This window comes from Petromyzon marinus, chromosome 19, assembly GCF_048934315.1.
Source record: "Petromyzon marinus isolate PM22_M1 ecotype Great Lakes invasive population chromosome 19, UKy_Petmar_22M1.pri1.0, whole genome shotgun sequence".
NCBI lineage: Eukaryota > Metazoa > Chordata > Hyperoartia > Petromyzontiformes > Petromyzontidae > Petromyzon > Petromyzon marinus.
Window position 1 is genome coordinate 8,689,952 of NC_133685.1, and position 16,094 is coordinate 8,706,045.

The 16,094-nt window shown below is 51.9% G+C and overlaps 1 protein-coding gene and 1 long non-coding RNA gene across 4 annotated transcripts in view; one reads left to right on the forward strand and one right to left on the reverse strand.

The window, feature by feature from the left end:
- Window positions 1-473: 473 nt before the first annotated feature.
- The window catches only part of LOC116943871 (uncharacterized), a 35,743-nt gene continuing 20,122 nt past the window's right edge, over window positions 474-16,094 (reverse strand). For 2 of the 3 annotated variants that reach the window (XM_032957153.2, XM_032957152.2), the window contains 9 exons: window positions 14,949-15,107; window positions 13,652-13,730; window positions 11,739-11,812; window positions 10,810-10,899; window positions 9,311-9,436; window positions 8,243-8,284; window positions 6,993-7,080; window positions 6,300-6,349; window positions 474-4,295 (listed from right to left, as the gene is read on the reverse strand). In XM_032957153.2, the coding sequence (XP_032813044.2) occupies window positions 3,303-4,295; window positions 6,300-6,349; window positions 6,993-7,080; window positions 8,243-8,284; window positions 9,311-9,436; window positions 10,810-10,899; window positions 11,739-11,812; window positions 13,652-13,730; window positions 14,949-15,107 (1,701 nt within the window). In that variant the 3' untranslated portion in view covers window positions 474-3,302. The remainder of the gene's footprint in view (window positions 4,296-6,299; window positions 6,350-6,992; window positions 7,081-8,242; window positions 8,285-9,310; window positions 9,437-10,809; window positions 10,900-11,738; window positions 11,813-13,651; window positions 13,731-14,948; window positions 15,108-16,094) is intronic. The other variant, XM_032957154.2, reaches the window with a different exon arrangement.
- On the forward strand, window positions 7,901-13,302 carry LOC142925155 (uncharacterized). Its single transcript, XR_012942239.1, has 3 exons — window positions 7,901-9,085; window positions 11,707-11,800; window positions 12,279-13,302. It is a non-coding gene; the product is annotated as an uncharacterized LOC142925155 (long non-coding RNA).

Here is a 16,094-nt window from a genome sequence, read left to right on the forward strand (position 1 = left end):
GTGATTCTTGTCACACGGTTTGTGGATCGAAGCCCCATATTAGGCCGCCCCTTGACTGGCTTCCCTCCTTATGAACATTGTTTCTTATTCACTCGCGGATTAATTATGTACTGTCACAGCGCAATCGCGGCTTGTGTGTGTACGTTGAACTTATTGTGCAGCGTACGTAGCCATCCGCGCTAATCGGAGGTGCAGGGGAAAGGACAACAAACTGAACTCAAAAAGCAGTTCTCAAGAAAAAAGTTTTCAATCTGGATTCAAAAGCAAATACTGTAGCTCCAGTGGCTTCCTAATATCGGAAGGGAAGTGCGTTCCAGACGGCCGCAGAAGCGCGTCTGAAAGCGCCGCGCGATGCGGTGACCAACCGCCGTCTTTGTTCGATGGCCGGCAGCCCAAAGCCGCCGCTGCGAGGGCTGAACCGAGTTCGCGTGGCGGTTTACACTTGTTGACGAGATCAGGACGACTCCACACAATTGCGTTGGTCTGTTTAATAAACAACCCAGAAAAAGCAGCCACACGTCTGGGAACCTCTCTGCACATGCATTGCTCGATCATTTAATTCGTTACTTTCACTGCAATTTCTTTTAAGATTGTGCCAAAAGAAAGGATACGGTGGTGGGGACAGCTTCAGTTCGAACCCATTTGTCAATAACGCTGTCGCCTTACAAGGGAGTATAGTGGGTGGTGGAGCACGAAATGTCCCCTCTTTTTCCGAGCACATCAATCAGTGCCGTCACCCGAAACGTCGCCCATTACATAGTTTCCGTTTCATGGCCACAGTGAGATTGACGAACGCGTTGAGTGTATTTTGTTAATGCGTGCTTGTATGCCACTTACCCTCTCGGCATCACCAAATAATTTGTTCAGTATACAGGACACACACAAATATATATCACAGTTTGTATCAATACAGTCCTTTTGTTAATCTACCGCATGGATGAGGGCCTCCCCATATCCTTGCAGATGGTGGCGGTTGTTTGACCATACTTCACCACGCCGGTCAGTGCGAGTTGGTGGAAGGTGGGCAAGTATAATGGATGTACAATGCATGGCGGATATACAAAACTGTATTCGTGACTGCGGTATATTCATGAATGTACAGAGTCTTCACTCCCGTAACGAATCATCAAGTAACTCGGACTTAGCTGCCCCTCTCCTCTGTCAAGGATAAAGACTTTGCTTGCTGGGTTCCCTGCCGTTTGAAGGTCACCTATCGATTAAATATTTGGTTTAATACATTGAAATATTGACGTGTTGAAAAGTGGTATGTACATTAATGCTTCGCCACGCAAGTTACCGCACTCGAGTTTGTCTTACTAACAGTCGGGTCACACTGCCGCCGCGTGTTGCAGAACGTGCGCCGAGGTTATTCTCTTAACGTGGATTTCCCATGAAAAATTAAGCCCTTCGCAGGCGATGTCACCGATGCCACGGGACCTCGGCATCGCTCCCTTCCTTCCTTCCTCGAGATTTGGCGACTTGCTCCGTCGGCCACGCGGGACCTCCGTGGAGCGGGCCACCTCACAGAACTCCGCCGTCCTCACCCCGAGGGCCCCCGTCATCCCCTTCGTTCGCCAAGCGCTGGGCGGGCAGTCGCGCCTCCGTGAAAGGATGAAAGTGCAGCCCTGCCGCTGTGTGTTCGCGCCACAGCTGTTGGTAGGTTCCCAGCTGTCAGGAGTTCTGGAGAACCCCGCCGAACAAGGTTATCCTGGCCCACTCTTCCATTGCTGGCCCAGTGTCTTTGTGGGTAATCTGGGAGTACTATCCACGCTTTACCCCAATGCACGCGACCTACCAATCCGCCAGGTGAGGTGCCCGCCGTGTGTACTGCTGGCGGGTTTCAATCGTCCATCGTTCCAATTGTCGCGCCGGAGGGATCTAACATACAATGGGCGACCTCTGGATTGCAAAGTCCATTGTGGCTCAGCATTGAACCACGACAGCTTTCCCCCATCTCAATGATGTGCCCTGTTATGATAACGATGATAATTATTCAATTACAACAATGGTAAAATTATCATCGAGGATTTTTTGTTGTTTTTCGATTTAAAGCTTTCGTGACTGCAATGATTCATCTTCTTTGGTTCTTTTGGTAAAGTCACGTAGAATGAGAATAAAATAATACATTGATAAAAGAGAATATTATTGTGTTATTTTATTTCATCAATTTATTATTTTATTCTCATTCTACGTGACTTTACCGAAATAACCAAAGAAGATGAATGTTTGTTCTTGTTTAAACACATGCGGCAATTACTGTAGAATCGCGTAACAAATAAATATATATACACATTTCAATGACAGTGCTTCGTCGCCTTGAGTGCGTATGTACACACGTGGAACTTCTCTCTCGCTGTACGTAGCCAACCGTCCTCATCGGAGCTGCGTGTTCGTAATATCTCAACGGCGCTTTTATACTTAGTTAAAAACCCAGGATACCCTAATTACAATGCAAGAGCTCAACACAGTATTCGTAATTCATAGTCAGTCGCTCAGACAACCGGGAGGGCAAGCCTCCTCCGTTTGATATAACACGCTTGTTTCCTTGCAGCAGACACAAACACCCAACACACACCGTGGCCTGAAAAGGGCAATAAAATATAAAATATATAATCGGTGACATTGTATGCAGTCACCTTTCTTCCATCATAGCACGCAGAAGAAGGTCCATTTCCCGAATCGTTGTGTATTCAATGTACTTATGTATTTACATATATACTTTCATTGTGTGTTTTCCTTCTAAGTCAGTGTTATTGATGAATGTGTTGAGTTTTTCTTTTGCTTCCAGTGCTCGTGCATCTCTGCCAACGCAGTATCACCCCGGTCGCTTCGTTTGAAGGCCTTCAGGTGGCGGGCCTTTTGTGAGGTCACGGGAATCGGCAGGGTGGAGGCATTTTCAGGAAGGCTCCTCAACTTCCCGGCGTTGTGTTTATGAAACAAAATGGTTCGTATAAAGTCCCGACCACGTGGCTTTTTAAGCACGCGTTCTTTTTTCTTCTTCAAACCGGTCAAAAGTGTTGCAGTTTGGACTTTTTACGAATGATCCATGGCCCGTCCACGGCTTCAACTTGGCAGCGTGTGCAGCCCAATTGTTCACTCTGCTGCTGCTGCTGCTGCTGCCGCTGCCGGGTGCCGTTCAAGGACGCCCACGCGGCCGCCGCAGCGACGCGGGATGACGACGCATTCGTCGTCGCGTCAATCGACGTGCGGGACCGCTTGCGCCTGGGAAGTTGACGCGACCACAAGGCACCGCGCGGGGGGCGGGGGTGAGGGGTGCGGCGCTCAGCGTTACTTTCACCGAGTTAGAGATTTTTCGCCCTTCCCAGCAACTTATTCCAATACTTGGGCAAGTCGAACTTCGGAGATTTCCTGCCGTCGATGCGGTCCGCCCGCAGCTGCGCCAGAATGTCCGAGCAGGACGACGATCGCGGCACCGACCTCCGCCTGCTCGCCGTCACCCACAGGCTGTCCCTCCTGGCGACGCGGCCGCTCGCGGAGCGCCGCGCCTCCCCCGGCGGTCCGGCGTGCCGCCGGTCGCCCTCTTCGCCCCTCGAAGACGACGGCGCCCCCCGCGCCGGAGCCGCCCCCGGAGGTCCGTCGACGGCACCGACGACGGCGGGCCTCTCCGCCTCCGACCCGTCGGATTGGGAGCGGGCGTCCGCGGGCCGGAAGGCCGCGTCGTCGCCCCCTTGCTCCGAGTCGCTGCAGCGCTCCACGAAGATGGAAATGCGGCAGGGGCTTCCCTCGGGCCGCCCCGTCGTCCCGCCGCCGTCCGCGTGCGACGGCGCGCGCCGGGGGCCCGGCGGACCGATCCGCGGTCCGGATACGAACTCCGTGGACCTGCTGACCTTTGGCGACGACGCCGCCGCCTTCGCCGACCCCCTCTCCCTGGCGTCCCTCAGGCTCAGGCGTCGCACGCCGCTCCACCGGCGCGCCCTGGGGCTGGCGGCGGACTCGTGTCGCCGCTCGGGCGACGGCGGGCTGCTCAGGCTGTACGGCTTGCCCGTCGGGGAAAAGAGCCGGGGGCCGTCCGGGGACAGCAGCGGCGTCCACCGCCGCTTGGGTCCGGCCCGGGCCAGCTGGCCGCCCGCGACGGTGTGGTGGCGCACGTCGGAGGCGGCGCACCACAGCAGCCGCGAGTGTCGCCCGTCCAGCGACGAGGAGAGGCTGCCTTCGTCGTCGTCGCTGTCGTCGGCAGGGTCCAGGAGCCGCCGCTCGGCGTCGGGAGACTCAGCGCTGGCGTCCTTCCTCGAGCGCAGGCTCCTCCTCCCCTGCGCAAGATCCATGTCCCCCGCCTTGTAAGGAGGCGCGAGCCAAACAAAAAAAAAACACAACGGCAATTTTTTTTTTATTTCACCAGGTAAGGCGCACTGAGCTACTGCACGATAGGTCTTTTTCAGAAGCGAGCTGACTGTCACAAATGATAGCCCAACGAAGTGGCTTGTCACGGGGAAACACTCTGAACGCGCGACGTCGATTCTAAATGTGGAGGGAAAAACCAGAGGGCGCGACCACGGGGAGAGAGATTTGCAAACTTCAAATATACAGCAGGCGTCAGGGTCGGGATCGAACCCACGACCATCCTGTATACCAGGCGAGGGAGATAACATCTCGCCACCGCGGCACACCAAACGCTGAAAACATTGCGGTGTGGTGGTGGTTTTGGGGAGGCCTTCATCCAGCAGTGGATTGACCTTGACTGCTGATGATGATCATGATGATGATGATGCGTTTTAAAAATAATCTTCATCCAATGCAATTGTCGCAGCTGATATTTCCTGGCGTCAGTTGAACACTGTCTAGCGAGTCCCATCTCTAATCCTTACTCTCCGGCTACTACCAGGGCGTGTAGTGGGGAGCGGTGGTGCAGCGGTCCACGCGATGCGCTTTGAACACGGCGACCCGAGTTCGATTCCCCCTCACCGTCAACACCCGGTGGCGATTATCTGAACCGGTCCTGGGCCTCTTCTAGGTCGACTCAGCCTTAGTTACCTGGCGTGGTGTGTAAACACCGCCACTGGGGAGACAAAGGCGGTCGGGCGTGGCCAACCCCTCGCGTGCCGTGCCGGCCTTCATAGGTGCTCGCTAACAGCGCTTGCCCCAAAAGTCTGTGTTGAGGCTACTCGGGGGTATCTTTGGTGTGGCTGTGTTGTCACTAGAGGGAGCTGTGGTTGCACTCCTGAATTCACGGGGACTGGGACTTTCGCCTGTTTCACGCTCACTCAAGAAGTAGTGAACTAACGTCAGACGGCCATGAACTTGCTGAAGCTGAGGAATAGGTTGCGTTAAGGTGGGGATGGCCGAGTGGTGTCACGGGCTCATTTGGTGACTATGGCGAGTATTTGCATGGGACGAGCGCTTTTGATTTCTCACAAAGTGGTACTTATTTATCGACCCCCAGATGGATGATGGGCTGAATCGATACCTAGCTAAGGTTCGACTGTGAGTTGGGATATTTTACTCTACAACACGAATTACCGATTTACTCAAGAATGCCACACTCAGTCTGACGACTCTTGCTCAAGAGGGTGCTGGCTTCATTGGGATGTTTGGCCAACACGAATGGCATCGTGTGTGTTTAGTTACAGGAGGAAGCCACAGAACCCGGGTGACACCGATGCAGAGCAGGGACAGAGAGCTGCAGCGTGTACACACTTCTTTGGAAACGTGCAAGATCCGACCGTGTCCGTCCCGGTGCTCACTGAGTTCCCATTGGCTTCAGGTTGCTGAACGAATACATTACGAGGTCGCACTCATTACGTACAAAGTGCTTGCCACAAATGAACCACAATACCTTGCTGCTGATCTCGTCAAGGAGCAACCATCATCACGCCAACTCCGGTCATCCTCGCAGCAGCGGCATTTGACTAGCCATCGAGCAAAGACGGCCACCGCATCGCACGACGCTTTCAAATGCGCTTCTGCAGCCGTCTGGAATGCACTTCCTTTCGATATTCGGAAGCCACTGGAGCTATGCACTTTGAAATCAACGAGATTGAAAACTAATGTTTTTCTAACTGCTTTTTTGTCTTTAGTTTGTTGTCCTTCCCCCGCACCTCCGTTTAACACGGTTGGCTACGTACAGTGCAAGAGAAGTTCACCGTATATACGTACAGGACATACAAACTCCGCGCAGAAAGGTGCCCGAGTCAGGAGTCCAACCCAGGTCCCTCCACCCTGCCCCCCATATTCAGTGTAAGTATCACTTGTGCGTCTTCCAAAGTGGCACTGCGGGACACGTGTTTGTGTCTGCGTACGTGTATGCGTGTGTGCACGTGTGAGTGTGGTGCCTCCCTCACCTTGCTCTCCGGTCTGCTGAGCGGACGGCTGCTGTCGCACGACTGGTAATCTTCAAACGGAGCACAACAACAAGTTGTCTTTCAGTCAAGCAGTTGCCGTCACAAGGATAACACACCGACAGTCCATTGAGAGTGATGGCCTTTGTGGATTATGTTTCTAAAGAAGTGCACTGTGGGCCTCTTGTTTGAGGTCACCGTCAAGTCAAATCAAATGTGAGCAAATGTGACCGACTGACAGCAGGCAGTGATACGGAGATAAGACGACTCGAGACTGGTTTCGTCATTATTAGGACTCACCAGTACCTCAGTCACCAGTACTCATTGCTCAAAGTCTGCCCTTGGACACGATGTATGTGGAATCCCCAATTCCACACTATGGGGCCCATCAGCTGTGGTGACTGCCAACAACAATCAACTAAAACTATGCTATCTTAATTTTACAAGTCAAGGCCCATTGAGTTACTCTAAATTAAACCTTGATTCTAAATGTGGAGGGAACAAACCGGAGAACCCGGACAAAAATCCACCCGACCACGGGGAGAGAGAGAGAGAGACGCAAGCTCCAAATACACAGCAGGCGTCAGGGTCGGGATCGAATCCACAACCTCCCGTATACGAGGCGAGGTGGTTAACATCTCTCAGCCCCCGCGTCACAGTGGGCGGCGGCGGCGGTGACGTCGCCGCGAGGCTCACCCAGGTCGGACTCCTCCGTGGGGCTGCTGCTTGCTGCGGCCTGCTTCCTGGGCCCCGGGCTCGGCTGGTCGGACTCGCCATCCGCGCTCTGCTCTCGCGGCGAAGACGACGGGCGTGCAAGCGTGCAAGCGTGCAAAGGGAATGTCGCAGTTAGCGGGGGCGTCGCTCAACGTATGCACGTACGTGCGTTGAACTCCTTTCGCGCCGTACGCAGCCAACCGTGTTAATCGGAGCAGCAGGGGAAGGACAACAAGCTAAACGCAACAGGCAGTTCTCGAGAAATGCGTTTTCTTCCACCACCGTTCGTCCGGTTCCTGTTTCAATTTCCCCCGACTGCCTCAGCACACGTCCACCATTACAAAATGGTCGCTCTCCTCCGCTATCGTTAGGCGACCGACGCTGTGTTCGGACGCCGCGTTGCCGTGGTGCAACGCTCAGCGCACCGAACAGGTCGCCACGGTGGTTGACACGATGGGGGCGAGCTTCTTAACTCCCCTCCCGCCTCTGTCCACCCAGCAGTATGAAGTTAGTCCATCGGCAGGCCGCGTGTGGTGGGGTAGAGGGCGTGGGTGCTTGGCCAGCGAGGAAGAGTAGGCCAAGTAGCCTGCAGAGTTGCCTCTGGTGGAGGCCGTTTCCTGCCAGCAGTGGTGAGCGAGCAATTGCAGGTGCTGCACCCTCACCTTCCCCCTGTGATTACTTCATAACTGAGAATTGGTTTTCCCCTTTTTTCTGGCAACAAAATAGGTGTTAAGATGTTAAAACACCAAACTGAAACCTTTTACAAGTGAATCATGTCTGCATTAACCACAAAACTTGTGGTCAGAATGCTAAAAAAACATACTCTGATCATATATGATGCATTGTATTTGAAACTGATTGGTCCACACCAAAGACAGCTTATCAGAATGTTTTTTTTTGCATTCTGACCACAAGTATTGTGGTTAATGCAGACATGAAACACTTGTAAAAGGTTTCAGTTTCTTAACACCTGTTTCGTTGCCAGAAAAAAGGGGAAAACCTCTTATCATATTTTGGTACTGGCAAAGGAGGTCCCATGAAGTAGTTACTTAATAACTGTCACTAGATGACATTCCCATACTGAACTCCCGCTTGGCCCCTCGCTAACTCACTCGGTGGTGAGTGCGTTGGCCACTTGCTTACAAGGCGACATCGATCACGATTCCTTGTGGGCCGCCTTGCGGAACTCGCGCGCGGATTCGGCGATGTGAATACGCCAGGCAGGTGCTTACCCCTTTGGGCGTCGTATTTCCGTCGATGAATATCCAGTGGCACTGAAACGAAAGAGGCAAACTCGTCAAAATCAGAAATGTTTATACTGGAGGACTCCGATGAGCTATAAAGCTTTTTTTGTGAGTCGAGGTGTGACGTGCATCGTTGAAGCAAGAGAAATCAAGTGGAAAACGGGCAGGAGAGACGTCACGAGGACAGCTGACGAGGGATGAGACACGGAAACTCACGGCAGGGTGGGGACTGAGAGCAAAGGGAAGGGAAGTGGAGGGAGACGGCGCAAGAGACGGCAGCAGCAGCAGCAGCAGCGAGATGACATCACAGACTTAGCGGGCTATGACTGGACATGAGCAATGAGGGAACGGAAGAGGAAGGAGAATGCCTTGGCCCACCAGTGGGAATTTCCAGTCTGGCAACAACATGTACACAGTGTGCACCCACTGGAGAAACTTGCTCCTGCCAAGGGAATGTGGAATTTTCAATGCCCATTTGGACACTTTAACTTTGGTTGTAACCGAAGCCTGCAGAAATTGTTTCGTTGAAATCACATCGACTCACTTGGAGGTTCATCGACTTGCAAAGAGACTACCCATAGACTTACATAAAAATCTATAGACGCCCATAGACACACAGACGGACCCATGGACTTTAAGAGACGCTTATTCTTTGATATGGCGGAGAGTCGATGAGGAATGTTTCTATGTTCGTGCCGTATGTGTGTATGTTGAACTTCTTTCGCACAGTACGTAGCCAGTCAGCCTGTGGATGGCTTCAGCAGGAGCCTGGTCGATATCTGACAAGCTAGTAGCGAGCGATGGGAGCGGTGGGCAGTGACATCAACAAAGGTGAGACGGCAGCAGACACGCGCACACGCGGGAGGACACGCACACACACGTGGGAGGACACACACACACACGTGGGAGGACACGCACACACACACGGGAGGACACGCACACACACACGGGAGGACACGCACACACACACGGGAGGACACGCACACACACACGGGAGGACACGCACACACACACGGGAGGACACGCACACACACGCACACGCAGGGGGACACGCACGTGTTTGATGAGCGTCTCGATGATCGCGTTCTGCTTTCCAAGCTCCATCAGCTGCCTGGTCATGTCCCCTGCCGGGGATCGTAAGAACGTGGGCCCAAACACGATGCCCAGGTTTTCAGCACTCATCTGCCACAAGGAAAGACACGGCGACCCTTTTTGTGAAGACCGGCCCTCACCATGGGACTCCTCTATCGCCGGTCTCTCGAGTTCTCACCTGGTCAAACGAAATGAACTCGAACTTGAATGAAGGGTAAAGGTGCGGCCCCGTAACTGCCAGCTCGCGCCACTGCCGGCGGAAGGGCGTCCCACTCGAAGTGGCTCGAGCGCCTTCTAAGAGGGGTGTTTGGCCTACTCTTTCACCAACCGGCCAGATTTGTTGGAAGACGGTGGGATTACCTACACTTTACCCCACCACACGCTGCCTGCCCGATCGATCGGTTGCAGTGTACCTTAATTGTTCTGCTGGCTGGACGGAGGAATGTGAAATTTCCACCAAAGGGCTCAGGGCCACTCGACACGCACGAGAAATATCCCGTGGCTCGTTTGAGCAGGGAGACATCAATTTTATTGACTCAATTATTTTTGTTTAACTTTTTATGGTGGCATCTTGGTCCTGCTGCCTTTCGTCAGGCGCAGAGCCAAGCTCAGTGTCGCTCGAAAGAGGTGGAACCTTTCAAGAAAGAGGTGGGGCCTACTTAACGGTGAAAGTAAAACGTGTTCATCTCGATGGCGCATGCCTGTAACCATTCACTTCGGGTTATGGTTTGGTTCCACATGTATGAATGCTCATTGATTGGCTGAAAACATCTTAAACTATTAAAACTATGAAACCAATTTTAATTTTACCAGGTAAGGCCCACTAAGCTGCACAGCTCTTGTTCAGAAGTGACCTGGCCACAAATCAACGCAGTGGCTTATCACGTGGAAATTTATAGTAGCCAAATACTCTAAACGCATGTTTTTTTAAATGTGGAGGGAAAATCAGAGGATCCGAAGAGAAATCCACGTGACCACGGAGAAAACATGCAAAATCCAAAAATACAGGCGTCAGGGTCGGAATCGAACCCACAACCAACTGCATATCAGGCGATGACGACCGTTTGTGTTATGGTCGAAACGTCGTGAGAATTTTTGTTGTTTTATATATATTTTATAATTTTTTTGTTTCCCTTCAACGTGACTTTACCGAAAGAGCTAAGAATACAGGCGAGGTAGTTAACATCTCATCACCGTAGCGCCCCACACGTATATATAGACAACGCCAGAGCTTGGGCAATTGTTGGCACCAGCTCACTACCTGGCTGACTTTCCCGCTTGTCTGTGGTTCCTCCTCAAGCCTCCTGCCAGTTGTTATCTCTTTTTTCCGAGAACGTGCGAATATTGTGCAGCAGGTTACAAGTTGAAATCATGACACCATCATCATTTTTATAAACAGTCGTACTTGCGAAGTTTGGCCACTAATTGTTCGAGTATATATGAAACCCCAAGGGACCGCAAACCTTGTTCTCCGCGCAGTTGTCGGCCACGCGGCGCAGGTGCCGGATGATGTAGCGCAGCGTGTGGTAGTTGTACCTAGGCAGGTTCTCCACCTGGGCGGCCCATGGGAAAGATCACTCTGTTACACAAACATCCCCCTCGTGTAGCCTTTAACAGACTGTTGGGGCAAGCGCTGTTAGCGAGCAGCACCTATGAAGGCCCGACACGGCACACGAGGGGGGTGGGTGGACAGCACCACGCCCGGCCGCATTTGTCTCCCCAGTGGCGATGTTTACTACACACCGCACCGGGTACTCATTTAAAGGGTGAGTCAACCTATGGAAGGAGGCCCAGGACCGGTTCAGAAAATCGTCACTGGTGCTGGCGGCGAGCGGGAATCGAACCCAGGTCGCCGGGTTCGTAGCGCAGCGTGCTAACCACTGAACTACCGCTCCCCGCAGTTACACACGCACAGAGTCACCCTACAGCGATCTGGGTCTGTATGTACAGCGCTGTGCATATAGATCGGGCCAGGTGGCGCAGCGGTCGAGCGTCTCGTAATCCGAAGGCTGTGAGTTCAAATCCAGGATGGGGGTTGACTAAACCCTCCAGGGTCAGTAAAGTTAGTAACCTTTTGTGGGGTACTCGGTCAATAGTGGTTGACCTATGGGTTTACTCACCCCCGCGATATGAACATGGAATTTACACCACTGCCTCAGGGCTGTGAAACTGCTTTTTGTCTTTAGATTTGTGTCCTTCCCCCGCACCTCCGATTAGTACGGTGCGAAAGGAGTTCAACGTACACACATACACCACACAACCACCTCATTTGAGCAGGACATCACTTTGACTATTGCGCTGAGAAGTCAGCAAAATGTGAGAAACTCCGTGTGCGTGTGTGTGTGTGTGCGTGCGTGAAGGCTGAAAGCGAGCGAGTGAGTGAGTGAATCACCAGCTCTTTGATTCTCTCCAGCCTCTCGTCCAAGTCCTCCAGACCCATGGCTTCCAAGAACGGTTCGTAACTCTCTGAACAGAAACACGAGCACGGGACAGTGGGGGGTGGGGTAGAGGGGTGAATATACGTCCCAAGTCTATTTCTATTTCCCCCATCGCTTTTGTGCTTCTGGTGACCCAGATCACTCCGGCAAATGAGATAAGATCGCGTGAATGTAGATGTGTCATCAAACCCGCCACCACCCAACACAACCAATTATATTAAGGATTTGTCACGTGAACAAAACATGCCAATTAGCGATGCGTTCAGCACACACCGGTTGTGCGTTGGAGACCCACACGACACATTTACAATTCGAGTGCCGTCACGTTTCGCCAGTAACTAGCGTCATCAGACGACAGCCGGAACTGTGGAGAAATCCTCCTGCTGCTTTGGTCTTAAATAGACGAGGGATAAACGTGATGTCGTCACTTGTTAGCCAATCAAGTGGGAAGTCCTAGGGGGGGGGTGGGCTTAATGTATGCATATAAATTACAGATACTCCTCTACCAAGACTCCTCTACCCTGGTCTCTCGAGTTCCCACCGCCTGGCTTACACAAGATACACTTGGACCGACCCCTTCCACTTTGTGTCTGACCGCATTATGCTGCTGCACGCGCGAGGCTGTAATCCCCTGTCTTATTCGACGGTCTGACGACACCAGTAAGCTGAAAAATCATTCTAAATTGAAAAAAACTAATTTCTCGAGAAGTGCTTTTTGTTTTGATTTAAAGCCTTCGTGACTGCAGGGATTCATATTCTTGGTTCTTTCTTGCTGTGGTGTTCACACCTGATGATGATTGCTTGTGTTGCAGTCGAAACGTCGTGAGAATTTTATTGTTTTATATTTTTATTATTTTATTGTTTCCCTTCTACGTGACTTTACCGAGAGAAACAAGAATAGAAGTGCTTTTTGTGTTTAGTTTGGTGTCCTTCGCCCGCCCCCTGCCAACACCTAAGATTTGTGCGGTTGGCTACGTACGGTGCGACAGAAGTTATCCATACATACGTACGTGCGTACATCTATATCTGATATGGGGCCATCCATAAATGACGATTTTTGACCCTCCCCCCTTGTCACATAAAAAGTCAGACCGACCCCCCAAAAAAAACATGCTTCAAATCGCTTTAAACCATTGCCATTGTAGTGCGTATTTAATGCGGCGCTTTACTCTGATGTTGTAGGAGAAAACATTTATTTAAAAAGTCTATTTAATTAAGTAGAACGTGTTGTCTATATTTATTTAAAGTTGCGCATTTTGACGTGACGTCACATTTGTCAACCCCCCCCCCCCTCGTCACACATCGTCACAAATGTCTGACCCACCCTCCCCCCTAGGGGCGTGACGTCATTTATGGACGGCCCCAATGCAGGAGAAGCTGGGTGGCCTAGCGGTCAGTGTGCCTGCTGCCATGCCGGCGACAGTTTGCGTGCCGAGGTTACATTCCGACTGCCGACAGAGTTCACAGTGCTCCTCCGTTGAACGTGAAAATAATAATAGTAATAATAAAAATAACAATGATGATGCATGTTTCGATTTAAAGCTTTCGTGACTGCAAGGATTCATCTTCTTTGGTTCTTTCGGTAAAGTCACGTAGAATGAGAATAAAATAATAAATTAAAATAACACAATAAAATTCTCACGACGTTTCGGCCACAACAAGAACAGAACTGTCGGGACGACAGAGCTTCATTGAAGCTCTGTCGTCCCGACAGTTCTGTTCTTTCACCTGAAGAATCTGCTTGTGTTGTGGCCGAAACGTCGTGAGAATTTTATTGTGTTATTTTATTTTATTATTTTATTCTCATTCTACGTGACTTTAGCGAAAGAACCAAAGAAGATGATGATGCAGTTGTGCTGCTACTCACCGTAGGTCATGAGGGGCTCGGGCAGCTTGCTGAAGAAGCCTTTCAGGAGCGAGCCCACAATACTGGGGCACTGCCAGACCTGTGCAAGGGAGAGACGGACCAGCGGCACCTGATCAGTGTCTCGCTCGGTCTGCGTGTCAAGCGCCAGCCTTTGACGACGTCATTTTGGGGCATCATCACATTGGGGGATCGCTAAAAGTGAGGACTACTTTGGAGGAAGTCAACGGTGGTCATCCCACGACGAGGTGCAAGATGTGCCTTCCGAACGACCACGAAAAGTCCGCTGACCATGTCACCTCCTGTCATTCAGGACCCATGAACTCTCTGGACAGCGGGAGGCCGCTCCGGCTGCTGCTATAGTGGACTGGAATTCCCTCAACCCGGCCATCTATGCCATCGACTCCCTGCCTCTGTTCAAGTCTAGCTTAAAGATCTTCCTCTTCTCCTCTGCCGTTGATGGGCAGCCTCTTCTCTGTAAAATGCCTTCTTTCTTTTGTTTATATTTGAAACAAAAATTCAAAGAACGAAGGTGCACACCCTCCGAATGCCCAGCACTCTGCAGGTGAGGGTTGGTGGGTCGTCAAACAAAACGTTGTCGTGAAACTTCCTCTCCATGGGCGTCGAGGAGGTGCCATACCCTGGCTCGCCAGGGGAGGGCGGTACAGCAAGTGGATTAAACGCCCTTTGTGTCCATCTGTACAGGGATATAGCGTTTCCCCCTTGCGCGCCTGGGTTTTCTCCGGGTGCTACGGTTTCCTTACACGTGTATAATAAACACGACTGGTCATTAATTGGCTGAAAACAATTTGAAATAAACACCCAATACAGCAGCAGGACCCTCATGAATGAGTCAGTGTGCCTCTCCTGGATAAATATATATTTTGTATGGCGCCGATGTTATTTCGCTCGCCTGGTATGCGAGAGGTCCTGGGTTTCGATCTCGACCCTGACGCCTGCTGTATATTTGGAGTTTGCGTATCTCTCTCTCCCCGTGGTCGCGTGGATTTTTCTCCGGGTCCTCCGGTTTTTCTCCTCCACATTAAGAATCGACGTAATTTGGCCGCTCCTATAAATTCCTGCATATGATAAGCCACGTCCGTTGAGCTGTCACTTGTGACGGCCAGGTCGCTTCTGAAAAAGAGCTACGTAGCTCGGTGGGCTTTACCCGGTAAAACATTTTTGTTTTACAATAATTGAGAGCCGGGCAGCATCGCAAACCCAACCGGTGGCGTCGCGGACGTGGGGAGGGTGGGGGGGGGGGGGGGGGGGGGTGCGGCACGCGAGGCCCCGGGCTCACCTTCTCGTCCGTGTCCAGCACGCCGCCGCTCACGTCGATCTGCTCCAGCAGGGTGTTCACGCTCACGGTGCGGCCCGGCACGCGGTAAACGCCCTCGGCCCGTAGCCCCCCGTGCACCTCCAGCGCCTCGCAGCACGCCTCCACCACCTTGGGCACGCACTGCGAAGACAGAGGATCACCCCCACCCCCCGCGTAGTCTTAACACGGCTGCAGGGGCAAGTGCTGTTAGCGAGTTAGGACCTATGAAGGCCGGCACGGCGCACGAGGGGGTGGGTGGCCAGCAACCACGCCCGACCGCCTTTGTCTCCCCAGTGGCGATGTTTACACACCGCACCAGGGACTTATTTGAGGCTGAGTCGACCTAGGGGAGGCCCCGGGACCGGTTCAGATAATCGTCACTGGTGTTGGCCGTGAGCGGGAATCGAACCCGGGTCGCCGGGTTTATGGAGCAGTGCGCTAACCGCTACACCACCGCACTGCGCACACACACACACAGTTGACGAGAGACGTACATATAGAGAGACACACACACAGATAGAGACACACAAACAGAATTAACCAGTAATATATACAAAGACACACACATAGTTAATGAAAAACACACACAGATAGAGAGACACACACCGAGTTAACCAGACACACACACAGAGAGAGACACACAACGTTAACCAGTAACACACACACACAGATAGAGACACACACATAGATAGAGACACACACAGATAGAGACACACACACAGATAGACACACACACACAGATAGAGACACACAGATAGACACACACACAGATAGACACACACAGATAGAGACACACACACAGATAGACACACACAGATAGAGACACACACAAATAGAGACACACACAGACAGAGAGACACACACAGATAGGCACACATACACAGATAGACACACACAGATAGACACACACACAGATAGAGACACACACAGATAGACACACACACAGATAGAAAGACACACACAGATAGACACACACAGACAGAGAGACACACACAGATAGAGACACACACAGATAGACACACACACAGATAGAGACACACACACAGATAGAGACACACACACAGACAGAGAGACACACACAGATAGAGACACACACAGATAGACACACACACAGATAGACACACACAC